The 27,716-nt window shown below is 42.0% G+C and overlaps 1 protein-coding gene across 3 annotated transcripts in view; it reads left to right on the top strand.

Annotated features, from left to right (window-relative positions):
- The window catches only part of FILIP1 (filamin A interacting protein 1), a 349,281-nt gene extending 325,180 nt beyond the window's left edge, over positions 1-24,101 (top strand). For 2 of the 3 annotated variants that reach the window (XM_019967040.2, XM_070795472.1), the window contains exons 5-7: positions 79-2,884; positions 6,649-6,872; positions 20,208-24,101. In XM_019967040.2, the coding sequence (XP_019822599.1) occupies positions 79-2,884; positions 6,649-6,855 (3,013 nt within the window). In that variant the 3' untranslated portion in view covers positions 6,856-6,872; positions 20,208-24,101. The remainder of the gene's footprint in view (positions 1-78; positions 2,885-6,648; positions 6,873-20,207) is intronic. The other variant, XM_019967042.2, reaches the window with a different exon arrangement.
- The last annotated feature ends 3,615 nt before the right edge of the window (positions 24,102-27,716 follow it).

The following is a 27,716-nucleotide window of genomic DNA, read 5'->3' as shown; positions in this document are numbered from 1 at the left end:
TCTAATATGTATAAAAACATATCAGAAATAAAATATCATGTAATAAAATAGGATATTTTAATATATTTTGTTTTCTAGGTTGAAAAAACTCCTTGAACAGGAAAAAGCTTACCAAGCCCGCAAAGAAAAGGAAAATGCTAAGCGGCTCAACAAACTGAGAGATGAGCTTGTGAAACTCAAGTCCTTCGCACTCATGCTGGTGGATGAAAGGCAAATGCATATCGAGCAGCTTGGCCTGCAGAGCCAGAAAGTACAGGACCTGACTCAGAAACTGAGGGAAGAGGAAGAAAAGCTCAAAGCCGTCACTGCCAAGTCCAAAGAAGACAGGCAGAAATTGCTCAAGTTGGAAGTGGACTTCGAACACAAGGCATCAAGGTTTTCCCAGGAGCATGAAGAGATGAATGCTAAGTTGGCCAGTCAGGAGTCTCACAACAGACAACTCAGACTCAAGCTGGTTGGCCTGACTCAGAGAATCGAAGAGTTGGAAGAGACCAACAAGAACCTTCAGAAGGCAGAAGAAGAGCTTCAGGAACTAAGAGATAAGATCGCCAAAGGGGAATGCGGCAACTCCAGCCTCATGGCAGAAGTGGAAAATCTACGGAAGCGCGTGCTTGAGATGGAGGGTAAAGACGAAGAGATCACGAAAACCGAGTCCCAGTGCCGGGAACTGAGGAAGAAACTGCAGGAGGAAGAACACCATAGCCGGGAGCTCAAACTTGAAGTTGAGAAGTTACAGAAGAGAATGTCGGAACTGGAGAAATTGGAAGAAGCATTCAGCAAGAGTAAATCCGAGTGCACCCAGCTGCACTTAAATCTGGAGAAAGAAAAGAACTTAACCAAGGACCTGCTCAACGAATTGGAGGTGGTCAAGAGTCGGGTTAAAGAACTGGAATGTTCTGAAAGTCGATTGGAAAAGGCTGAATTAAGCCTCAAAGATGATCTTACAAAGTTGAAGTCCTTTACCGTGATGCTGGTGGATGAAAGGAAAAATATGATGGAAAAAATAAAGCAAGAGGAGAAAAAAGTGGATGGACTCAACAAAAATTTTAAGGTGGAGCAAGGAAAGGTTATGGACGTCACGGAAAAACTCATCGAAGAAAGTAAGAAGCTTTTAAAGCTGAAATCTGAAATGGAGGAAAAGGTATACAATTTAACGAAAGAGAGAGATGAGTTAATAGGCAAACTGAAAAGTGAAGAAGAAAAATCCTCTGAATTAAGCTGCAGTGTGGACTTATTAAAGAAGAGACTTGATGGAATAGAGGAAGTGGAGAGAGAAATAACAAGAGGAAGGTCTCGAAAAGGACCTGAGCTCACCTGCCCCGAAGATAACAAAATTAAGGAACTAACACTGGAAATTGAGAGACTGAAGAACCGTCTCCAACAACTGGAGGTGGTGGAAGGGGACTTGATGAAGACGGAGGATGAGTATGACCAGCTGGAGCAGAAATTTAGAACCGAGCAGGATAAGGCCAATTTCCTCTCTCAGCAACTGGAGGAGATCAAACACCAAATCGCCAAGAACAAAGCCATAGAGAAAGGCGAGGCCGTGAGCCAAGAAGCCGAGCTGAGACACAGATTTCGGCTGGAAGAAGCCAAAAGTCGTGATTTAAAAGCTGAGGTCCAAGCTCTTAAAGAGAAGATTCACGAACTGATGAACAAAGAAGATCAGCTTTCTCAGCTCCAGGTGGATTACTCTGTCCTTCAACAGAGGTTTATGGAAGAAGAAAATAAGAACAAAAGCATGGGCCAGGAGGTCCTCCATCTGACCAAAGAGCTGGAGCTGTCCAAGCGGTACAGTCGCGCCTTGCGACCCAGCGTGAACGGGCGCAGGATGGTGGACGTTCCCGTGACATCCACGGGCGTGCAGACGGATGCCCTAGGCAGCGAGGCTGCGGAGGAGGACACACCGGCCGTGTTCATTCGGAAATCCTTTCAGGAAGAAAACCACATCATGAGCAACCTTCGCCAGGTAGGACTGAAGAAGCCTCTGGAACGTTCGTCGGTTCTAGACAGGTATCCGCCCGCGGCCAACGAGCTCACCATGAGGAAGTCCTGGATCCCGTGGATGAGGAAGAGGGAGAACGGGCCCCCGGTGGCTCCAGAGAAGGGGCCCCGAGCCAGTGCCAGCCCAGGGCACCCGGGAGAGCTGGTCCTCTCGCCCAAGCAGGGCCAGCCGCTGCACATTCGCGTGACCCCGGACCACGAGAACAGCACCGCCACTCTGGAGATCACCAGCCCCACGGCAGAAGAGTTCTTCTCGAGCACGACCGTCATCCCCACCCTGGGCAATCAGAAGCCGAGGATCACCATCATCCCCTCCCCAAACGTCCTGTCTCAGAAGCAGAAAGGCGCAGACGCTACCCTGGGCCCGGAGAGAGCCATGTCCCCAGTCACCATCACCACCTTTTCTAGGGAGAAGACCCCAGAGGGCGGGAGGGGGGCGTTTGCCGACCGGCCGACGTCCCCCATCCAGATCATGACCGTGTCCACATCGGCAGCCCCGACGGACATCAATGTCCCTCCCGAATCCCAGGAAATGCCCGTGGGAAGGACGGTCCTCAAGGTCACCCCAGAGAAGCAGCCTGGACCAACCCCAGTCCGGAAATACAACGCCAATGCCAATATCATAACCACGGAAGACAACAAAATCCACATTCACCTAGGCTCCCAGTTTAAGCGAGGCCCGGGGACTTCGGCTGAAGGGGCGAGTCCGGTGATCACTGTCCGACCGGTCAACGTGACGGCTGAGAAGGAGGTGTCCACCGGCACCGTCCTTCGCTCGCCCAGGAACCACCTCTCGCCCCGCCCTGGTGCGAGCAAAGTGACCAGCACCATCACCATTACCCCGGTCACGACTTCATCAGCCAGAGGAACCCAGTCAGTGGTGAGTAGAGGGGGGTTCCTGGTTCAGGCCAATGCGGGGGTCAGGCAGGGAAGTGAAAACAGAATAACCCAGTGTCCCAAAGGCAACCAAAGCACATGTCTCTCCTCCGCCGAACCCACTACCGGATGTTTCCCAAGAGACTGTCTACATCAAGAAATGAGAATAAAAAGGAACCTCCTATTTTATTCATTTGAGCTAATTGTGAGGGATAATTTCTTTTTTTCACTTAAATCATGTTGACTCCGAAACCCTCTTGCAAAGATGGCCTTTTGCCACCTCAGCTTATGCTAATAATAAGGTTGAAATTTTGATTTTTAATGTTTAAAGTATTTTTTAAAATAGAGGCTGGAAGAAACTGGCCAATGTGCAAAAAAATGAAAGCTATTCCTGGGTTATATTTTTAGAACCTGAGACATTTGATATTCATTTATGTATGGTCATAGTCATACTTCACTTGAAAGGTAAGATTAAAAGATTATGCTATCAAAAAATTTTTGTAAATTAAAAAAGAAGTGAATTTATATGTCTAAACACTGTATTTTATTAATAGTACAGTGCAGAGAGCAGGTGCTTGATAAATATTTAGTTAAAACCAGCTGGAAGGCTAAATGGATTATAGGAAAGCATGTCCAAAGTATAAAGGCCAGAACTTAAAAATAAATTATGTTTTTCAAAATACCTCCAGTGATTTTCTTCATTTATTGGGAACAATTGGTAGATGAAATTATAGAAGATGATGTATTATTTAGATATTAATTTAAGCTAATAGACTAGAAATTGTGATCCCTAATCTCTGAGCAAGTTCTACAGCAGATATTAGAGTCTTAAAAAGACAGGAAGCTTATTATTTAAGTGTAGAAACTGGCTTATTTGCCTGTATCTTCACTATAATTTACTTTAATTCTCTGTGCACAAGCATAGACCAGAACAGGCTTCAAAGAGTGAAGTACTTACGAACTGCTTTGTCGGTCAGGCTTTTTGTTATTGGCTCTACAGGAGCTAAATATCATTCAGAACTGCTCACCCTTCTCAAATGGTTCAATACTGTTTTTTTAAAACAACACAGCATCGATTGGATTTTTTTATAAAAGTTAGCCGAGGTGTAATTGTTGTGATTTAGAGCAAAGTTTCTGCTAGAACATCTTATTCCCATTTTAAGGGTCAGATCGAGATAGCCCTCCTTTCTGGAATAACATTTTGGATTACTGATTAAAGCCCATATGCAAGTAGAACTTTAAAACAACTGTCTAAGATTCCTAAGGCCTAAATGCTGGCCCAAGTACTTTAGGTAGATCAGCTTCCATAGAATCGAGGTCAACAAGAAGTTTGGGATGAATAGTGTGACTAGATCATTTGTGCAATTTTAGCTGCACTTTAGGCACCAGGTAGGGTGCTGACTGTAGAGAGGACTTTTGAAGTTCTTGGCTTAGTGGGAGAGGCAGGATTGGAACCTACCTAGTGGTTCTGTGAGGGCGTGGTGTACAAAGGAACCAGCGGAGAAGTCTTCCCCGAGGGCAGAGGTGTTCACAGATAAGGAGAGAGGGCAGCATGTGCACAGGGTTGGCAGTCTGGGGAGATGTCGCGTGGGGGACAGTGAGCCGTCCCTTTGGGCTGCAGCAGCCGGACCTGGGGACCCTGCAGGAGCAGAAGAGGAGATGCACACCGGGATCAGATGCTGAAGATGCATGTATCTTATTATGGAATTGACATTTAATTTCAGAGAGGAGGCAAAGGGAGCCATAAACAGGGTAGTAGTTTTTTAAATGACATTATTTCTGTTTTAGATATGTTTATAAAGCAATTTAAAGGATCAGTTGGAGGAAGCAGAGGCTGAGGGAAGAGATATGGTTGCAGTTCTCTAGGCTGGAGATGTGCGCTTGAACTGTGGGAGTGAAAATGAGGATGTGCACGTGTGCATGCTTAGTCATGTCCGACTCTTTGCGACCCTTTGGACTGTAGCCTTCCAGCCTCCTCTGTCGATGGGATTTTCCAGGCAAGAATACTGCAGAGGGTTGCCACAGAGATATACTGAAGACAGAATTGAAGATTTCATGACACTGAGTTCAGAGGGCAGCTCGGAGGTTTCTGGCTTGGCCGTAGGGGTAGATAAAACGAGAAACCCGGGGGATTACTGTTCGAGTAAGAAGATAAATAACGTTTGGGGCATGTTATAATTGAGATGCCTCAGGTACCCTGGAAATGTGGTTAGAAACCTGGATCTGCATTTAAGGAGAGCCCTGGGATGTGAGAATTGGACCATGAAGAAAGCTGAGCACCAAAGAATTGATGCTTTTAACTGTGGTGCTGGAGAAGATTCTTGAGAGTCCCTTGGACTGCAAGGAGATCAAACCAGTTAATCCTAAAAAGAAATCAGTCCTGAATATTCATTGGAAGGACTGATGCTGAAGCTGAAGCTGAAGCTCCAATACTTTGGCCACCTGATGCGAAGAACTGATTCATTGGAAAAGACACTGATGCTGGGACAGATTGAAGGCAGGAGGAGAAGGGGACGACAGAGGATGAGATGGTTGGATGGCATCATTGACTGGATGGACATGAGTTTGATCAAGCTTTAGGAGTTGGTGATGGATAGGGAAGCCTGGTGTGCTGCAGTCCATGGGGTCACAAAGAGTTGGACACGACTGAGTGACTGAACTGAACTGAACTGATGGCTCAAGGTTCAGTGTCTCAGACACATGTGGGTGACAACTCAGGTAATTTTCGGGGTGAGTGTGGAAAATAAGAAGAGGACTGAGGATGGAGCACAGTGATACCCACATTTAGAAGGCAGGCAAACTGGAACTGGGAGCCATTTTGAGAATGAAAAGGAGTCAGGGACAAGAGGGTGATGGGTGAGACCCAAGTGAGATATCACAGCAGGAGAGTTTTAGGAACTCCTTCAAGAAGGAATCATCTATGTTGTTGGAAGAGGGTGTTTGCTATGACCTGTGTGTTCTCGTGGCAGAACTCTGTTAGCCTTTTCCCTGCTTCATTTTGCACTCCAAGGCCAAATTTACCTGTTAATCCAGGTATCTCTTGACTTCTACTTTTGCATTCCGATCTCCTATGATGAAAAGGACATCTCTTTTTGGTGTTAGTTCTAGAAGGCTTGTAGGTCTTCACAGAACCTGTTAACTTCAGCTTCTTTGGCATCAGTGGTTGAGGCATAGACCTGGATTACCATGGTGTTGAATGGTTAGCCTTGGAAATGAACCGAGGTCACTGTGTTGTTTCAAGAAGGAGGGTGTAAGGAAATCCCCTGGCGGTCCAGTGGTTAGGACTCCATGGTTCTGCAGCAGAGGGCATGGGGTCTGATTCATGATCAGGGAACTTAGATCTAGCATGCCCTGACACAAGGCCAAAAAACAAAACGGAGGATGTGGTCAACAGTGACAAAAAAGAGAAGAGTTAGCCTCATTAGGACGGGAAAGGAGAGCTGCTGCATCTAAAGGAAGTGGAGGTGGTTTGAGGACAGGAGGGATACAAATGCCCGAGTGTATGCAGGGTGGCCTGTATTTTTCTGTGAAACAGGAGTGAAAGTCAGGGGCTTGAGAGCAGAAAGACACTGGGCATAGATGTTCAGGGAGAGGGAAAAGGGGAAAGTGGACTAGACCGCAAGCAACTCCAACTTTCTAACAACAATCTTCTCTGGGGCGGACTCATCTGTGGGTGGTCCTGTGGTGTGCTTATGTTCAGATGATGCCATTTCCAGGGGGAGACTCACCAATGCGGCCCTTGTGTCTCTGTCTTTTCTTCTCTTGCAGTCGGGACAAGACGGGTCAGCCCAGCGGCCTACACCCACCCGCATTCCTATGTCAAAAGGTATGAAAGCAGGAAAGCCAGTAGTGGCAGCCCCAGGAGCAGGAAATCTGACCAAATTCGAGCCTCGAGCTGAGACTCAGTCTATGAAAATAGAGCTGAAGAAATCTGCAGCCAGCAGCGCTACCTCTCCTGGAGGGGGGAAGGGCTGAGGGCAGTGGCGGAGGGGGTAGGTCGAGCAGATGCTACTGCTGCTGTCTGTCCCTGCCCACTCGCTGTGTGTACTAACTGGAGTTTTCGATATCTTGTTCATAAAATAATCAACTAATAGCCATGTGTCTTTCCTATTTTGTGGATTTGTTTTGAGGCCGGGACATAGAAAAACTAGCAAAACTACTGTATGTTACGCGCCTGGCGGAGAATGCTGGGCCTGAGGCAGGGCCTGACCTCTAGAGCCATTTTTGCTTCGAGAAAGTAGACTCATCAGTTGAACCAGTAAGATTGGGGTTGGGGGGTGGGGAGTAGGGGCTGGATCACCACCTCTCCAAAGCCACTGCCTTACTTCCTAATTGTAAATGAAATTAAGTAGGCCTTGTTCCACTGTAATTATTTTGCAAAAGCTCTTTTCTGAAATAGGAAATAGTTTACCAATTGTCATTTGCTTCTGTCGAACTCCAAATTTGCTTCATGTGCAGGAAACAAACAAAAAGCAGAAGCCATCTCCTAGTTATCACAGGGCCCGGGCCTCTAAAGGTTTGCAAAAACAAAGCCCTGAAGCCAATTTCAGGGAACAATTTGAATGTGAAATAAAATGGAAATAATATATGGAATTCTAAAAACAGAGTTTTACTTATTTGTGTGTGTGTGTGTGTACTGTAAAGCTTTTGGAATTTTAGAACCATTAATGTCAGACTCACGCTCTATTCAAGTGTGCAGTTGATTTAAATTGTGGAGTGGTGCTGCCAAGTGGCCCTTTATAATTCAACAGAGGTTGTAATGCATAGAGAATAGGGGTCAGTAAATTTTGATACTTTGTTGCCAAGACATAAAATGACATCATGCAAAGCTTAATTGAATTTAAACATTTTCACAGTCAAGTACTTTGCAAGTTCAGAACCAGTTCATGAGTGTGTGTGTGTGTGTGTGTGTGAGTGTGGTGTGGTGTGGTGAAGTGTATTATTACTTGTGTTTGTATCATTGCTGTTTATTTTAAGCATGTTTTAATATGCATGAAGAGTGAGTGAAAGCAAAATGCTGTTGTCAACAAGATTAACTGCATAACTGCGTTGATGTGGATTGGTGCTTCATAGTCAGGTAACCACAAGTGAGCTGATAACAAATGAGGCTGATAACCCTCAGCTTAGCATCTGAAGTCTCAGGTAGGCAGTACCTTTCCAAGTCTTTGAGCCCACTGGGTCAACTTTACAACACAGTAAGTACTTAGTTACAGGTTGCTATTTTCCACTTCTAAATTGTGAGGGTTCCAAAATCATTTGATTAGTCCCTGCTCTGGATATTTGTGTAAAGGTAGTTGGTTTTTTTTTTTTTTTAAGATATATGATTAGTTTTTAGCCCATTGTTTAAAAGTGAAAGTCACTCAGTTATGTCCGACTCTTTGTGACCGCATAGTTTATACAGTCCATGGAATTCTCCAGGCCAGAATACTGGAGTGGATAGCCTTTCTCTTCTCCAGGGGATCTTCCCAACCCAGGGATCAGACCCAGGTCTCCTGCACTGCAGGCAGATTCTTTCCCAGCTGAGCCACAAGGGAAGCCCTTAAAAAAAAAAAAGGGAAAGTGTTAGTGGCTCAGTAGTCTGACTCTTTGTGACCCCATAGCCTGGCAGGCTCCTCTGTCCGTGGAATTCTGTCCAGGCAAGAGTTCTGGAATGGTTAGCCTTCCCTTCTCTAGGGAATCTTCCTGACCCTGGAATTGAACCTGGGTCTCCTGCATTGCAGGCAGATTGTTTACCATCTGAGCCACTAGGGAATCATTGAGCTTCAGGGTAAAGAGACTGTCTTCTGAGTTCTTTCCACACCGGACTTCCTGTTCCCTGTAGAACCTGGACTCAAATTGTGGATGAAGGAGGTAGACCCGTCTCCGTATTCACACTCACTTAATTAGATCACTGTGGCCGACAGCTCAGTTCTCAGCAAACATATTTTAAAACGTTAAGCAACCACGATCGACATGCCCTGATAAGGGAATTTCAAGGTAGAAGAAGAGGGAGAATGAGAAAAAAAGAAAACACGAACTTTCTGAACACGTTTAAACTAGAGATCTTGCCATTTGGAATATCGACTTGTGTTCTTTCAAAAGGGAGCGCCCCTCTTTTGTAGAGTGGACATCATCCCCTTCAAAAACAAAGATGCTCCACTGTTATTCAAATGCCTCCCTGGCATCTAGGCTGTGTCGTGTTGTTGTACCATAACATGTATTTGAACAAACGGAGGAGTCCAGAGAATGAAACGCTGCATTTTTTTTTATTCTACCTGCCATTCTTCAGTGACCTCCTAATCAACTGTTGCTGCTGCTGTTTTGCTTTTTCACCTGCACACATCACGCTTACGGTGGTTCTGCCCAGAAGCTCATTCCCATCCACAGGGAGGGCCCAGAAGATGCTTAACCATGCATGGACAGGATGTTTATACATCTGGGTCTTGGGATACAGCCCGCTAAGAAAACTTGGTGGCATCACACATATTCGCTTTTCAGAAATGATAAAGAGCAACCGCTGTGGCAGTTTTCCTTTGTAATTTTAGCTCCAACTCACCGTTGATGGGCTAGCTTTGTTTTAAACTGCATATTAGAAGTGACATCCACTGGGGGTTGGAGGTGGAGGATTCGGTGCACTCCAACTTTGGCTTCCATGTGTGAATTTAATGTTTTTTTTTTTTTTTAAGATGCATGTGCTTTTGTAAGAGTGAATGGGGTGAAAAGGTGAGAGGTTTTTTCCCCTCTGTTCTGGAACAAAGTATTGTGTATCAGGGATCTCACCAGGGCCACTGTGGACAGATGCCATCAGATCTCATCCTGGGAGGGAGAGGGGTACCATTGCCACAGATTACAATGTGGGGACACATGGGGCCCCATCCACAGAGCTACAGAGCAGCCCTGGTCTTGTTGTTCTTCAGTCCCTAGTCCTGTCTGACTCTTTGCAACCCCATGGACTGTAGCCCGCTAGGCTCTTCTGTCCATGGGATTTCCCAGGCAGGAATACTGGAGTAGGTTGCCAAGCCCTCCTCCGGGGGATCTTCCTGAGCCAGGGATCGAACCTACATCTCTGCAGCTTTTGCATCGGCAGACAAATTCTTTACCATGGACCATCATAGTATGCAGAAACAGCCGACACACACAAATGATCATTATGCATACTATGATCATAGCCATGTAGCACGCATATACCAGAAACATTCCAAGATGAGACATGGCCCAAAGGATCTTGATAGTTTCTTGAAAATAACTTTCCCATCTGGGTCACTTGATTAAACAGAGGCATTCAGTTTCTACTGTCATCTTTATGATATTTTAAGTGAGGACAGGTTAACATGGGGCAGATGGAATGTCTGGAGGTTTCTGTGTATTCATCCAGGGTAGGGCATCACCAGACCTCTTACTTGAATGCTTTAAGAAAGAAGTGAAGACATAGCTTTGATGTGCAGTGTGGGAAGAGTATAATTTAAGGGAACCAAAAACCTGTCCATGAATGTAAGATGCACAGAGATTTGAACCTCTCCTTCCTTCATAGATTTGGAAATACTGAGGAGAGAGTGAGGCTTTCCTGACTGGAAAAATCCCATGGATAAGAAGAGCATTTGTATGTGGGAGGCAGGAGGGCAGAGAGAAGAGGGAACAAGACCAGCCCCGGGAGGATTCCCAGGACATGGGAGTGTATCATTCCCAAACTTTTCCAACCCAGACGATGGTCGGCATTTCCCTGCTACCACCTCCTTCAGGATTTCATGATTGGTCATCTCTTCACCCCTCTGCTCTTTCAGCTTCCCTTTTTCACCTGTTACGTCTACACAAGACATCAATGCACTGGCCCCTTCCATCTCAGCACAATTCTTCCTTCAGTTGTGTCATCCTCTCTGGCGAGTTACTCCTCTGTCTTCCCTGACCCGTGGAGCCATTGACAGGATGCTCAAGCTTGTCTGCCTCCGCTTCCCATTTATTCTTTAATGGAGCCTTATTTCTGTTAAAGTAATTCGTATGCATAGTTAAAATATCAGTCAACGCTAAAAGACCATATGGCACCCAGGATCTGTGACCTGGCTCCTGACCGCCCTGCCCTGCCTGCCCCCCAGCTGAACTCCCACCCCCAAGCCCACAGAATGCCTTGCAGAACAGCCAGCTCACCTTCGCTTGACTTGCTCGACTTGCTTCCTCTCCGTGGAAGCTGCCCTTCCTCTGGCATCTCCTTTGGGTGGTTCTGTCTTTCTCTCTCCAAAGTCTCTTTTAAAAGCATCGCCCTCCGTGAAGGCGTGGCGGTGGTGGCTGGTGGCGGCTTAGTCACGAGTCTCGTCACAGACAGATCATTATTTCAGAATCTAAGTCAAGGTTTAAAGCCTGTCCTATTTTTTTTTTTTTTTTTTTTTTACATTTTTACGGAAAATGTTGTCAACAAAACAAAACCGGGCACTTCACTGTAGAGGAGAAAACCAGCAGTTGAAGGATGGCTAGGAGTTAGAGAAGAGAGAGGCGTCCTTGCTTCTTCTTTGGTCTGCAGTACAAACCTGTGAGAGTGACGGGGAGGATGCCAACACTTCAGGCCTGAGAACACGAAGGGAAAGAGTGGGTGGAATTAGGGGAAAATCCAAGTGCTGCCATTCTGGGTGGTGTAAGTTACTTCTATTTCCCTTCAAAGGCACCGTGGCAGGTGGTTGCTGTTCAGTCGCTAAGTTGTGTCTGACTTTGTGACCCCATGGACTGCAGCACACCAGGCTCCTTTGTCTGCCACCACCTCCGGGAGTTTGCTCAAAGTCTTGTCTATTGAGTCACTGATGCCATCCAACCGTCTCATCCTCTGTCGTCCCCTTCTCCTCCTGCCTTCAATCTTTCCCAGCATCAGGATCTTTTCCAAAGAGTCAGCTTTTTTCATAAGATGGCCAGAGTATTGGAGCTTCAGCTTCAGCATTAGTCCTTTCAATGAATATTCAAGACTGGTCTCCTTTGGGATGGACTGGTTGGATCTCCTTGCTGTCCAAGGGACTCTCAAGAGTCTTCTCCAACACCACTGTTCAAAAGCAGCATTACCATCGCAGATAATGGATTCTAAACAAACAGGAGTCCCAGATTGGGAAGTTCTCACCTCTGAAGCCATCATGTGTGTGAAGAACTAAGGGGACCTGAGAGCTTCTTGTGAATTATAAACATACTTGAATGAATTACAAATGGCTCATCCTTTCTGAGTCCCCTAGAGGGGTTCAGGAAAGAAAAGGTTTCAGGTCATTCGTCATGCTCTTTAGTTTCATGCTGGACCTTCCAAAAGAGATCAGAGAGGCTGTCCTTTTAAAGGACTGAACACCACCACCATATGCAGGATTTAGATTGCAGATAGTTATTAAGGTGAACAGGGAGAGAAGGTGGATTGCTGAACGGACATAGGACTGACCAGAGATCAGAGGAAAGCAGTGTAACCTTCGGCAAACCACTTCACCTTGGCTTATGACCTACATTTAGCTATTATCTGTTATAATTCTGACATTCCTGCTTATAGTGATAATATGATATGCTTCACTCTTGTTCAGTAAGCAGTTTAAAAGATTCTGTCATAATGCTTTTCCTAAAAACTAATAGTTAATTGCTTACCCAGTAAAAATAGTTTTGACCTCTTTACTTGTGTTAATACTATGTATGTGTAACGGATAGAATTGCAAAGTCAAGGACTATTTAGAAATGAACCAGACTTTAGAAGTCAACAAGATAACTATCCCTATTATTAAAGATGGAAACAAAATCAAAACAAAAAACCCCCAAGGCTTAGAGTGTCTGTCTTCTCAATGATGAAACCAGGGTTTCAGTTTCTTCTAGTACCTTATTCATGATTTCATATGATGAAACTACTTCAAATGAGCAAAGTGTATATTTATCTATAGATAAAAATACCCACTCAATGGGCCAAAATAATATTGCCAAAGGTTTTGAGATATTGAGCTATCTACACGGAAACTCTTGGGACTTCCCAGGTGGCGCTAGAGGTAAAGAACCTGCCTGCAGTGCAGCAAATGCAGGTTCAATTCATGGGTTGGGAAGATCCGCTGGAGGTATGCATGGCAACCCACCCCTGTATTCTTGCCTGGCGAATTCCATGGACAGAGGAGGCTGGTGGGCTGCAGTCCATGGAGTTGCACAGTCAGACACAACTGAAGTGACTTAGCATAGTAGCACAGCATAGCACATGGTAACTCTGTGTTAAAGTTCTCAGAACAGCACTTTGATAAATATTGGCCTTACCTAAAAATCACAGCTGCCACTCAATTTTCATACGTAATGTTGTATTCCATGCCGTCCTGTGATCAGTTGTAGACTTATGTCAACCTAAGTTGATCTCAGCATCCAGCATCTAGCACCTGTGTGCAAAAGGTAGAAACTGAGCACACTTAGCTCAAGGACTTAATTATTTTCTAACCATTTACTTTTATTTATAATTAATGTTGCCTATGAGATAACAGGGCTTCCCAGGTGGCTGGGCTTCCCAGATGGCGCTAGTGGTAAAGAACACACCTGCCAATGCAGGAGTCATACGAGATGCAGTTTCAATCCCTGGATTAGACAGATCCCCTGGAGGAGGGCATGGCAAACCCCTCCAGTATTCTTGCCTGGGAAATCCCATGGACAGAGGAGCCTGGCAGGCTACAGTTCATAGGGTTGTAAAGAGTTGGTCATGACTGAAGTGACTTATCAGGCATGCACGCATGGGATAACTAGTTCCGATTTATTTGTATCTGGGGAACAGTAATCTGTGTGAGAGAGAACAACTAGCTTGCCTGAAAAAGAAGCTATCAGTCATAACTGTGATGATTAGTAACTCCTGCCACCTAGGAGCAGGGAGGGGATTGGGGAGGCGAGGACTTGGTCTGATGATGGAGTGGGAAATGTTCTGGAAGGAAACAAATAAACTCTTACGTGGTTGAGAAACCTCCAGAGACGTTGTGTCATCTGCTTCAAAAGTTTCCTGAAACAAACGACAGAACTGATTAGCGGAAGTGTTTTTAATTAGTTGAGCTGAATCCAAGAGAAGGACTACAAGTCCAAGCCCACAGAGGAAGTTTATTGGACTTCCTATTTAAAACAGATGTTTTATCAGAACTCTGATTAATGTCTGAATGTGATAATAACAAGACTGAATACAAAAGCAGTTTATCAAACCTTAAAAGTAAACAATATCTGGGCACTCCTACTTCTAAAAGGTATAGAGAACTAGGATATTTTTGCAGGAGGGCAGGCAGCAAGTTCAAAGCTGGGGTTTGGTAGAAGGAAACTCCAGGAAGAAGGAAGAAAGTAGGAAGAACAGTAGAGCCCTAAGCCAGTGTCTGGCTCTCTAAGCAGATCCCCTGGGAGCAGGGGCCATGGAACAGGGGAACAGGCCATCATCCACCAGCCAAGTTGATGCAGAAACCAACAGAAACCGTTTCCTGTAACTTAGTGTGTGGTTTCCTGTGAATGAAGCAGCCCTTCTTTACTAATGCAAAGTCCTGCTACAAGTCAAACTTTTGCTCTGGTGGGTGAGTTTGGAGGCTTTCTAAGTGATGTGGTCTCATTTACTAGAGCCGATTTTTAAAATTTAGAGCGCAAGGGTTCTCTTGAGTTTGGCAGAGCATGAACATAGGCATTGGTCAGGAGGAAGGCACTGACTTTGCAGGGAATACATCTGTCTTACTCCTTAGCTGAAGGGGCTCTCCTGGGAGGAATTAGAATTTAATTTGTTGCCAGGTTGCCCCACGCTAGCACTCAAGAGACATTCTCCCCCAAATTTCCCCCCAATCCTGTCTTGTGTATACGGCTTTGGATCTCAAGATATCTGACTGGCCAGGACTTTTGGGGATACCACCCATGGAGGATAAATAAGTCATGCTTGTAAGGACAGAACTCAAGTGTAATTAGGAATTGACAAAGGTCCACATAGTCAAAGCTATGGTTTTTCCAGTAGTCATGTATGGATGTGAGAGTTGGATCATAAAGAAGGCTGAGTGCCAAAAAATTGATGCTTTCAAACTGTGTGCTGGAGAAGACTCTTGAGAGTCCCTTGGACTGCAAGATCAAACTGGTCAATCCTAAAGAAAATCAACCCTGAATATTCATTGGAAGGACTGATGCTGAAGCTGAAGCTCCAATACTTTGGCCACCTGATGCAAAGAGCCAACTCATTGGAAAAGACCCTGATGCTGGGAAAGATTGAGGGAAGGAGGAGAAGGGGACAACAGAGGATGAGATGGTGGGCTGGCATCACTCACTCCATGGACATGACTTTGAGCAAGCTCAGGGAGGTGGTGAAGGACAGGGAAGCCTGGCGGGCTGCAGTTCATGGGGTCCCGAAGAGTCGGACACAACTTAGCATCTGAACAACGACAACAACAATGCATCCTTTCCATGGAAGTCATTTAACAGCTAGTGTAATAAAAGAATGAATTCATAAGCCACATCATTTCACAATAATATCATGAGAGCAAACAATGTATTTAATGTGTTACCTGAAATTTCTTAAGAAAAAAAAACCTCAAGGTAACACAAGAGAAATATATAATGGAAAACGTCTGTAAGTTCTTTGATCAACTGTTAATATAAAATTATATGTAAGAATGCAATGAACCCATATGTATATGCTGATTAAGATTTAGAAGTCTTGTTCTTCTTTCCGAGAAGGCAATGGCACCCCACTCCAGTACTCTTGCCTGGAAAATCCCATGGACAGAGGAGCCTGGTGGGCTGCAGTCCATGGGGTCGCTGAGGGTCGGACACGACTGAGTGACTTCACTTTCACTTTTCGCTTTCATGCATTGGAGAAGGAAATGGCAACCCACTCCAGTGTTCTTGCCTGGAGAATCCCAGGGACAGGGGAGCCTGGTGGACTGCCATCTATGGGGTCGCACAGAGTCAGACACGACTGAAGCGACTTAGCAGCAGCAGCAGTTCTTTTTTCAATTAGAAAAACAGAAATTGTTATTAAATACCTACACATCAGAGGGCCCCAGATTTAAGTGCTTTGCTCTTTTGAGTTTGCTGATAGAGGCTTTGGTCCTCTATTTGGATCTTATTCTGAGTTGAGGACAGAATCGAAGATAAATTAAGATTTGCTGACAGAATTTATAACTTCAGTAAAGTTTGTAATATTATCTTATCGTACTAAATCATAAAGAAACAGGAAGGGACTTGGAAATCCCACCTTAAAAAAACAGACAAATAATGGTACTAATCCCTAAAGCACTTTTGCTGCTGCTGCTGCTAAGTCACTTCAGTCGTGTCTGACTCTGTGCAACCCCATAGACAGCAGCCCACCAGGCTCCCCCGTCCCTGGGATTCTCCAGGCAAGAACACTGGAGTGGGTTGCCATTTCCTTCTCCAATGCATGAAAGTGAAAAGTGAAAGTGAAGTCACTCAGTCTTTTCCAACTCCTAGCGACCCCATGGACTGCAGCTCACCAGGCTCCTCCATCCGTGGGATTTTCCAGGCAAGAGTACTGGAGTGGGGTGCCATTTCCTTCTCCAAAGCACTTTTATTTTATTATTATTATTATTTTTTGCTGGCAACCATGATTCCCTCTGAATCAGACAGCTTTGCTGTGTAATGAGTCACCTCAAAATTTAATGCATTAAAACAACTTTTTAAAAAATTTTCTCACAAGTTTGTGCATTGGCTGGGAGATTCTTATCTGAGTCAGTTTATAGATTTGGAGAAAATGTAGATAACAAGCAAACATAGATTTAGTAAATATCCTTAATAAGTTTCAAATGATAAAGTCACTGTCATATAGATCTTGTCTCACTATATTTAGAAGCAAAGTAAAATATGTCACTATATAAAATAAAATAACGGGTTTAATTGTATTCTTTTAAGTAAATTGTATGTGCATAAATATTAAATACCATCTTTTATTATTAAGTTGAATTAAATAAAATAAGCTCTCTTATTTGGCATTATCAAGTATTTTTGAGATAGTCTTTTTTAGTAACATAATCTGATTAATAGCATTAATATATAATACCATGCATGGATTACCAGTTTGTTAACCTTAAAAATAATAATAAAATATAATGGTCCAATGAAGATATTGTTTCTATATATGGACTCTTTTGCCATATGTATTTTTACCAAATACTAATCTGAAGATCTATTATTATTATTTTATTGGAGTACAGTTGATTTAAAATGTTGTGTTAGTTTCAGGTGTACAACAAAGTGAATCTGCTTTATATATAGATATAGATATAGATATGTTTCCACTCTTCTTTAGATTCTTTGATTCTTTTCCCATATAGGCCATTAAAGAGTTTTGAGTAGAGTTCCCTCTGCTATACAGTAGGCCCTTATTATTGATTGTAAATATAGTAGTGGGCATATGTTAATCCCAATCTCCCAATTTATCCCCCCTCGCCATTTGCCCATTGGTAACCATAAAATTGTTTTCTATATCTGTGACTATTTTTGTTTTGTAAACAAGCTCATTTGTATCATTTTTTTAAAGATTCCACATATAAGTGATATAATTTGTTATTTATCTTTCTGTCTGACTTACTTCATTCAGTATGACAATCTCTACGCCTATCCATGTTGCTGCATATGGCATTAGTTTGTGCTTTTAAACTAGTAGTAGGCTGAGTAGGATTCCCTTGTATATATGTACCACTTTTTCTTTATCCACTCCTCTGTCAGTGAACACTTAGGTTGCTTCCATGTCCCAGCCATTGTAAATAGTGCTGCAATGAATACTGGGGTGCATGTATCTTGAAAAGCTATTATTATTACTGAGACTACAAAACTCTAGGATTAGGAGAAGACAAATCTAGGAATTTAGAGGTTTGTACACTTAAGGGGAGAGAAGAAGGTATCACAGTAAAACAAAATATTAGTCCTGCCAGGGACTTGAGAGAGAATTTAGTGAAGAAACAAGGCAAACACCTTCTGAATTATATCTGCAATAAGAACAATTCTAGATTTCACTCTTTTAAACATATGTTTCCTGTAGTCTTTTAGGGGAGGAAAATGGGGAAGATACTTGAATTCTGTTAGGGAGGTCTGAGACCTATGTGTTTTTACTCTTTGAAAACGACTCTAAAAAATTAAAAAAAAAAACAAACAGTGTTGAGTAGGAAATAGCATTTTAATTTTTAAATTAAAAAAGAGATCTGATTTTTTTTTTGAGATCTGATTTTTAACTACATAATATTTTATTTAGTGTTTTCAGTCTTTACCCGAAGATTTTAATTCATTTTTAAATGTTGAAAAAAATTGAGGCTAGAACAACTTTCAAAAGACAAAATGAGCTAATGATTTTTCCGAGTTTCTGGTACAGTGAAAAATCACATATATGTCTTAAAAGTTTTGCAAAACATTCATAACTAGTTACTATTAAGTATATAAAAGATTTAAGTATTTCATTTTACTTTGCTTATTTGTTTATCCCAAATTCAATTCAGAAAGGTCAAGAGACGGAGTGGAAATATCTCCACCTAGTGGTCAGTGTGAAGTAAACCTCTAGGTCTACAACATGCTGCTGCTGCTGCTGCTAAGTCGCTTCAGTTGTGTCTGACTCTGTTGAGACCCCATAGACGGCAGCCCACCAGGCTCCCCCATCCCTGGGATTCTCCAGGCAAGAACTCTGGAGTGGGTTGCCATTTCCTTCTCCAATGCAGAAAAGTGAAAGTGAACTAGTGTGCTTCAATTAATGTTTGTGAGCATACCGCATGCTCAGTCGCTAAATCGTGTGGACTCTTTGCAACCCCAAGGACTGTAGGCCACCAGGCTCCTCTGTCCATGGGATTTCCTAGGCCAGAATACTGGAGCGGGTCATTTCGTCTCTAGGGGATCTTCCCAACCCAGGGATTGAACCTATGTCTCCTGCATCTCCTTCACTGGCAGGCAGATTCTTTACCACTGAGCCACCTGGGAAGCCCGACGTTAGTTGCTGCTGCAGCTGCTAAGTCGCTTCAGTCGTGTCCGACTCTGTGCGACCCCATAAACGGCAGCCCACCAGGCTCCCCCGTCCCTGGGATTCTCCAGGCAAGAACACTGGAGTGGGTTGCCATTTCCTTCTCCAATGCATGAAAGTGAAAAGTGAAAGGGAAGTCTCTCAGTCGCGTCCGACTCTTAGCGACCCCATGGACTGCAGCCTACCAGGCTTCGCCATCCATGGGATTTTCCAGGCAAGAGAACTAGAGTGGGGTGCCATTGCCTTCCAGGGAGGCAATACATTTTTCAGGCAGAGAAACCACTTGAGGCTTAGTTATTTATTTCCTCTGCTGTTTATAATGGCAGCAAATGCAGGATCATGCTTCATTTTGCTCACCAATGTAGTTCCATGCCCAGCAGTGCATGAGTGCTAAGTGGCTTCAGTCATGTCCGACTCTGCGATCCTATGGATTGGAGCCTGCCAGGGTCCTTTGTCCAGGGATTGCTCCAGGCCAGAATACTGGAGTGGGTTGCCATGCCTTCCTCCAGGATATCTTCCCCACCCAGTGGTCAAACTGCATCTCTTAGCTCTTCTACATTGGCAGGTAGGTTCTTTACCTCTAGGGCTACCTGGGAAACCCATGCCCAGCAGTGATGGGCATATAGTACCTCAATGACACAATGAAAAGAAAAAAAAAAAAAAGATACATGTTCATAAAGGCATAAAGGTTAAGATAAAAGTGAAATAAATCAAATAAATATAAATATTACACACTTGTTTTTGCTGGTTCTGTTCTAATTACTATCTCAATCTATTTTTATTTACTTTTATAAAATGAATTTCAATTGAAAAACATATGAAGAATTATAAAGCATCTTCCCAGGTGGATTATACAAAAAGAAGCAGAGACAAGAATGAGTCATCTGTATTTAGCGACTTCTTGGGAATAAATATTATTTATAATAATATAAATATTATTATTATTCCTGAGAATAAACATAAATATTATCTAGTGACTTCCTGGGAATAAAATAAATATTTCCTTATTAAAATTCAAGACCACAGATATAAAAAAAATAAAAGTATGTGAATATCATTCAGAACAAAAATTCTAGGAAATAGTCTGGTTTCCATTATGCGACTCGTCTATAGTAATTATTGTCTTTGTGTCCGGGGCTTTCCTTGGGTAAAACTGTTCGAATATTGTTAGAATATTAGACATGGTTTCTAAAAGGCTTTAAGAATTTTAGAGGTAAATCTCCTATGTCAATATAAAGAAGTTACCCAAGAATAGGACAGAACTTCCAGAGAAGCTACTGGGTGCATGCACCTGTTTTTGTTTTGTTGTTTAATGCCTACCGTCTGTCAATGAAATGGTATGGTGTTGACCCTCATGTAAACTACTGATGTGAGTTTCAGTCTAATTGAAAATGCTGTATCTTTCTTCTCTTTATAGAAAGCATCATCATCCACCAGTTGCGTATGAACTCAAGATGAAATGGTAAACCAAGCACATACTGGGTGTGCGTATTTCCTCTGAATCCCTGTTGAATGGATAATATATCTCCAGCCCTCCACCATCACTAAGGTCCTCCATGCTACTGATCACTACTGGAAATAATTTCCTTCTTCCAGTGAAATTTTTTTTTTTGAGGATATAAACATAAAAGCTGAAAATGGTTTTGCTGATAATATAAAAATAGGTAGCAAGAGCAATTCAATCTTTGTGTCAAATTTCTCTTCCTTTGGCAAAGCTTTCAGGTCCACGGGCACATGCTGTGTAATTTATTTTTATAATACACTTTGTAATGTGATTATTTTTTCCTAAAGTGTTTCCTTCTTCATAGTCTATGGCACATGTATTTGTAGACTACACTGTCAGTTCACCAAAGTATTGGTATTGGTGCATTCAAAATCGTAAGCTCTGCTTATTTTATTCTATAAATTTGCTATTCCTGAAAAAAAAAAGAAAAATAAAGTACAACATTCTATAGGGTAAATTCAAGAGGTAAAACCAAAGCAGGAGGTCCTAGAAGATCTGTTATTATTGTTTGTACAATTCTCTGGTTCTGATCATGGTTCACCACTAACAAACAACTGTGATTTAAGAGTTCAATTTTAAATACTTAAGCCAGTTTTTTTTAAGGTTGCTCTTTCTGGTGTTCTGTGCCCAAAACCCTGGATGAATTTGTTTTCATATGGAACAAATTAATAGAAGGAGCTGTGTGAGTTTTACCAGTAAGCCTTAAAGGAACAGCTTTTGCTGACAGTTCTATTGTATGTCTGTTTGCATTATGTACTTACATGTACAGGATGTATAATAAAGACTGTGATATTAGATTATTCCTCACAATCTATCCAAAGGAAAACGTGAAAATAAAAACTGACCTAGATACTATCAGCATTTTTTTAAAAGTGGTAAAAGAAATCCCAAGATACATAAACTTTTTTCTTGATAGCTAGGATTTGGACATGTTTTCATAATCCCCTATAGGTTAGATAATATATTCTTTAAAGATTCAAAGCACAATATGCATTAATCAAATCTCAGTGTCAGACCTGCTGTTGAATTTAGGTTTATGTGAAAATATGCATCAGAAAACTACTTGAAACTCTAATGGTGTAGCTTTTTTTAGAAAAGATTTTGTTAATATGGATATGTTTTCAATAAGGTCTTTAAAAAGATCATTTTGAAGACGAATGAGGAGTTGACACATCAGGTTCTAGGAGCATAAATCATGTATCATGTCACTTTATCGAGATTAAAGAAAGAATGCTTGTTAGCATCACAAGGATAACTAGAAAGCACACAGGCAATACTATTGGCCCATTTCTCTGGTCCACATTACCCAGGTTCCTGAGGCCATGAGGGGAATACACACTGAATCTATGGAACAGAAACATTAGGTTTTAAGGTATACCTTGTGGAATTAGCAAGTCACATTCAGTAGGTATTAAAAATTAAATAAGTGTATTTTATGTAAAATCAGTTATGAGTTTTGTAAGTAAGAGAAATGCTACAGTGGGTTTGTCTTAGCATGAATAATTGCGAACGAATTACAGACATGCAGGGCTTTCATGACTGATTAATGAAACTAGAGTGTGTATGTGTGAAGATTTTAAAAATTGTTATGGGTTTTGATTTCTGAAAATGTTTCTGAACTGGCCATTTCAGTGAGAAGGGGGTTTTATTTAGTATTGCTATATTTTTCGACTCACAGTTAAATTCCCTATTTGCCAATGCTTATACTTCTGATGGCAAAAATATTCTGATATACCACAGAATTTATTTTGAAGCAGATAACTTTCTTAACTTGTGAGAATTTTATTACACAAAGAGTGAAAAGGCTAGATGATAAAACTTTAAATATTACTTGATGTTAATTTAAAATATTACGAGTAACTTATGTATATTTGGGTCTAAAGATTTTGTTTCTCCTGCATTTATAATGAAATTTGTAGAGGATGATGGTGTGATCAGGGCAACTCAGATGGTTGCTCTTTTCTGCCCCTGCTATGATTAAGTCCTTTCTTTAAACTCTAATGGAATGTGAGTGACAGATGAGTAAAATTAATCTAAAGTAATAAAAAAGTGTCTTGACAAAAATAATAAAGTATTAAAAAATGAATAGAAAATAAACACAGAAGTCTTTATCTAGTGAATAAACAAACAAGATCATAAATAGTCATACTCCAACGAAAGTGTGAAAATGTTACTTGCTCAGTCGAGTCTGACCCTTTGTGACCCCATGGGCTGGAGCCCACCTGGCTCCCATGTCCATGGGGTTCTCCAGGCAAGAACACTGGCGTGGGTTGCCATTCCCTTATCAATATCCAACTGAAAAAGCCCCCGTGTTCAATCCTGGCACCATCCCAGGCTCACATAATTTCTATATGTTTTATTTTAAGTAAATCTCCAATCATCAGTATGAATGACAATCCATTTTGAATGGAATAATTATGTTTTCTGAAGCAGAGTCATAATCAGTGTTTCCAGATTAAGGTGCATAGTTGAACTAATTCATTATGTTGCCCTTTTCTTTTTGATAGGAGAATGTGTTCTGACAGTATTGATTACAAAGATTTTTTTACAAGTATTTCATAAAACATTAAGGTTTGATGAAGTTAGTTGTCAATATTCCAGATATCAGGTGCCTGGAATGGTCACAAAATGTGAAGAATTAATTGTATCTTAGGACGACCATTTGAAAAAAAATCATGATGTGGAATATATAGCTTAAACATTAACAGAAACACCAACGCTATTGAAGTAACTCACAGCTTCTAAAAACCAGTGACAAAGGAAGTATAAAATGGTGTGTTAAACAATGTAATTAATATGGTTGTGCCTTTTTTCTCTATACTGTGGTTGAATTTCCCTGGAAATAAATTAAAAGTATAGCTAGAGTAGGGTGTGTTCATGAATGTGATGAGCAACAATTCTAAAAACACCAAAAATGCAAGATGGAAGTTTTTTAAAAAAACATCTGGCACCTGAGGCATATATGTGCCTCTGGACTCCAGTGCTATGCCTCTGCTAAAAATATTAATTAGAAGGCAAAAAAGAAGAACAATAAAAATTGCTGTAATGAATTCATAAAAATGGGGAGAGTTTCGTGGAATTATTTTTGCTTGCTGACCACTAAAATTTTTATTTTCTTAAATTTTCAGCATTTACTACATAACTGATGAAAACTGTATTTGTTACCTAGAGAAAATGTCATATATCCATAAATTTAGACAGAAATGTTTATCAGTGCCGTAACAAGATTCATTTTTTTTTCTGGTGTTGTTTTCTTTTTGTTTGTTCATGTTATTTTGGTAATTTTACCTCACCATTCACAGATTTTGTTATTTGAACAATTCAGGTCTGTATTTATTTAGATTTTTGCTTTAAAAATATCAGATGTTAACTTTTCCAATATGAGAGATTTATAATGTGATCAAATATTCTTAGAAGTCTTGCAGGTCTAATGGATTTTCGAAAGCAAAGGATTGCATTGAAAAGTTTGTGAGCTGCATTCTATTTTCACAGCATTCTCAATTTTGTCTTCTTTAAGTTTTATTAAATCCATGAAAAGCTTATTATTTTTCACTACAGCCAGGTGAATTTGTGGATATATACTTGTCTTTTCTATGAATGTAATATCCTACTTTCATTTTTTTCACAGGCTATTGAAATTACTAAACCAATTAAGACATTCTCTATGTTATTTCCCAAAGCCAACTATGTTTGTCAAAATCTCACCAGGGTGAGAAAAAATAACGATTGTGATACAAAAGCATTTGTGCAATATTCTTTTTTGAATTGGAACATAATAGTTATCAAATTAAAATAATTTAAAATGAATATTTGACCTTCTTTTTACTTAAAATTATTTGCTTTAAAATAGATTTCCCCTCTGCATTTCATATTTTCTTTAAAATATGGTGTGTTTCAGTGTGAATAAACATAAGTCAAATAGCAGATCTCCCAAAATGAGAGAGGCTTTTTCTCTGTGTTACATCATGGTTTGAGTCCCTACAAGACACCAAGAGATGGAACTGGTTACAGGGTTTCCCTTATCCATTAGTCTCCCCCAAATGCTTTGTTGATCAACATTCAGATACTTCCCCCTGCTTTCCACTGTCTGTCTAAAGGTAGATTGCTCAGCAGAGCAAATGCTCCTGAGGTTTTGCCAGCAACTGTCAGCCTGGCCCCCACATAGGCAGCTGGATAATGGTTTCAGAAAAGTGGGGTGGGGATAATGGTGGGGTTGTGCTCTGATCTCTTTATTTGCCAGCCTTGTGCCAGAAATGGTGGTCCCTTGCCATAGCCAATCTGAAACTTATCTTTGCCTTATTTGAGACAAAGGAATGGGTTTCTCTTATTTATTATTTAAAGATACACATATCCAAAAACCAGGCAAGGCTGCTGTCTACACAAAGATGCCTTCCACAGGAAAGCTGCAGATGTTAGGAGTCTTGACCACAAGAACAGCTCTTTGGCTTCTCTTCTTGGAGGTGTGGAGCCCTTTGGGGTACATGGTTTAAGAGCACTTGCCAAAAGACTGTTTATTTCATGACTTCCCAAGAGAAGAGGTCCAGGCTTTCCATCATATATGCTCAAATAGATTATCGTCTCTGAGCCCTGAGCTAGAGTCACTTTTAATGAGAACAGGTGCTTCCCCTAGGTATAGAGAAACCAGAGCAACTTATCTGGGCTTTATGTTTGTTGGCAATAGGACACACTGCACAGAACTCTTTTATTTTTTCTTGAATGTCATTAAACTCCACATTTATAATTTGTATTCAGTGAATCCCAAGGAACCTATTGTTGCTGCTTAGTCACTAAGTCATGTCCGAGTGACCCTGGACTGTAGCCTGTCAGGTTCCTCTGTCCATGGGATTGTCCAGGCAAGAAGACTGAAGTGGATTGCCTTTTCCTTCTCCAGGGGATCTTCCTGACCCTTGAAAGATGTCAATCAGCTGGAGCAACCCTAGTGACTGCAACTTTCCTGGCACAGCCGGATCACAACCTGATCCACAGAAAACAGTAGGAACCCAGTTCTCTGCAGTGCCCAATTTTTTTAAAAAGATAATCAGTTCTTTAGTTTTGCCTGGCATTATTTCTAGCATCTCTTTCAGAGATAAGCACCTCTAAGAATAAAGTCTTTCTTTTTCTTTCTCTTCAGGAGTCCTTTTTTCTCTTTCTGCCTTATGTTGACTAGCACTAGGACACAATGCTGTCTCTCTAGTTTGACTGTAAGTTTCTCAAGGGCAGGACTTGCATATTCTCAGAGTGAATACAAGATACTGAATAAATGTTTGCAAAGGGCAATATAATTCCTTCTCCCAGCTGCCTTGCCTCATGGTTTTCCATGACCATAAGCACATAGTCAGTTGGGGTTTTTCTGACTGACTCTCACTCCTGTTTGTCTCTCCTCCTTGAGAGTGAGGCATGTGCATAGTCAAAACGGCAGCGTGCTTTGTAGGCACTTGGTAATTGACTCCTAATCCCAAAGAGCTGCTCCTTTAGCAGTGTGTTCTGGGCTAGATCTTCCTCACCAAATTGACTTGCCTGGTGATTCTTCCCGTGCAGAAGCCTCTGTACCCACTGAAGTTTTCAGAGGCAGAATATCTGGATGAAACAAAAGTCTCAACACTCATTGACTCACTCTGCAGGGACAAAAGGCCCTCATTTTATCAGATCACCAGATGGTCTAGGCTACCAAAACAAGGGAGATGTATTCAGCCATTTTTGAGACACAAAGGAAGCAAGCATTGGTTCCCACATAGAGCATTAGTGCAAGTAGTCAGTGGGACAAGGGGACTCTCTAAGCTAACAAACCAAGCATCTCCCAGAAGAGGAGGGTACCAGACAACTCTGTTCATAGGGAAATTGTGACCTGCTAAGATCTTGCTTAAGAAAAGGAGCATGGTCACCGAGGGTATATATACAGTTTTGCAAAACATTAATAACAAGTGCAGTATAAGGTTTAACTTTCTCTATGTCCCTTTATCTTTTGTTCTATTCTCTCCTGGGTGAAGTGAAAGTCACTCAGTCATGTCCAACTCTTTATGACCCCATGGAGTATACAATCCATGGAATTCTCTAGGCCAGAATACTGGAATGGGTAGCCTTTCCCTTCTCCAGGGGATCTTCCCAACCCAGGGATTGAATCCAGGTCTCCCAAATTGCAGGCAGATTCATTACCAGCTGAGCCACAAGGGAAGCCCAAGAATACTGGACTGGGTAGCCTATCGCTTCTCCAGCAGATCTTCCCGACCCAGGAATCGAACTGGGGTCTCCTGCATTGCAGGTGGATTCTTTACCAACTGAGAGAGGGAAGCCCTCTCTCCTGGGTGGAGAACCACAATATCACTCAGATCTTAGGATCCATTTCCTCACAGTTTAGTTTTTGACATCATAAAGAGGATAAGGTGTGGTACCTCCTCAGACCCCCTATAAGACCCTGAACACACATTTTATATGCCACTGACCTCATTATTTTTCAATTGTTTGTTGGTAAATTGTCTTTCTCACGCAAATGTGAGTTCATTCAAAGTAGATCAAGTTAATTCAACAAGTTTATTGAGTTCCTTTTATGTCCCAGTTCCCTTGACAGATATTGGAGATATAGTAATTAACAAAAACATCTCTGACCCTGAGAGGCTTATACCTAGTAGGAAAGACAGGTATAGAAAGATACTTTTTGCTACTATGGTAAGTGCAAGTATAGAGATATGTATATATTACCACATGCTCAGAGAACAGTTCCTAGCTCAGTCTGAGGGGACAAAGACTTGAACAGGCCACTGTCCTGAATCTTGAAGTTTGAGTAGGAATTAGCTAGCAAGGCAGTTTCAGTGGAGGAGAGGTCTGAATTCTGGGAGCACTGGGTCACTGAGTATCTGGGTGTTTAAGACAGTGAGTGCAGATTTTTCCTCCCAGGAGATTTGGTGACAATGAAAATGATGTGGTGGAACAGTGTGCCAAACCCTGTTCCTTACAGTGTGCTTGTCAGGGAGAAATCCCGGGAGGGCTTGATGTTTGTTGTCTTGAATATTCAGTTCCAGTTACTAAAATGGAACTAATCAGGCTCAGTAAAAATTGACTTTCACTTTTAAGTTCATCTTATGAAAGTCATCCTTCAAGTATACGTTAAAGTTACTTTAAAGAAATAAATGGGGCTTCCCTGGTGGCTCAGAGGTAAAGAATCCACCTGGCAATGCAGGAGTCATGGGTTCTGAACCGGGAAGATCCCACATGCCGCAGAGCAATGAAGCCTGTGCACCACAATTGTTGAGCCTGTGCTCTGGAGCCCGGGAGCCACAACCATGTGAGCCCATGGGCCACAACTTCTGAAGCCCGCTGCCCAAGAGCCCACGCTCTGCGACAAGAGAAGCCACTGCAATGAGAAGCCTGCACACTGAAACTGGAGAGCAGCCCCTACTCACCACAATGAGATAAAAAGCCATGCAG

Source organism: Bos indicus, chromosome 9 (assembly GCF_029378745.1).
Source record: "Bos indicus isolate NIAB-ARS_2022 breed Sahiwal x Tharparkar chromosome 9, NIAB-ARS_B.indTharparkar_mat_pri_1.0, whole genome shotgun sequence".
NCBI classification, from domain to species: Eukaryota; Metazoa; Chordata; class Mammalia; order Artiodactyla; family Bovidae; genus Bos; species Bos indicus.
Note: the sequence above shows the minus strand (reverse complement) of the source record. Positions and strands in the feature narration are given on the sequence as shown.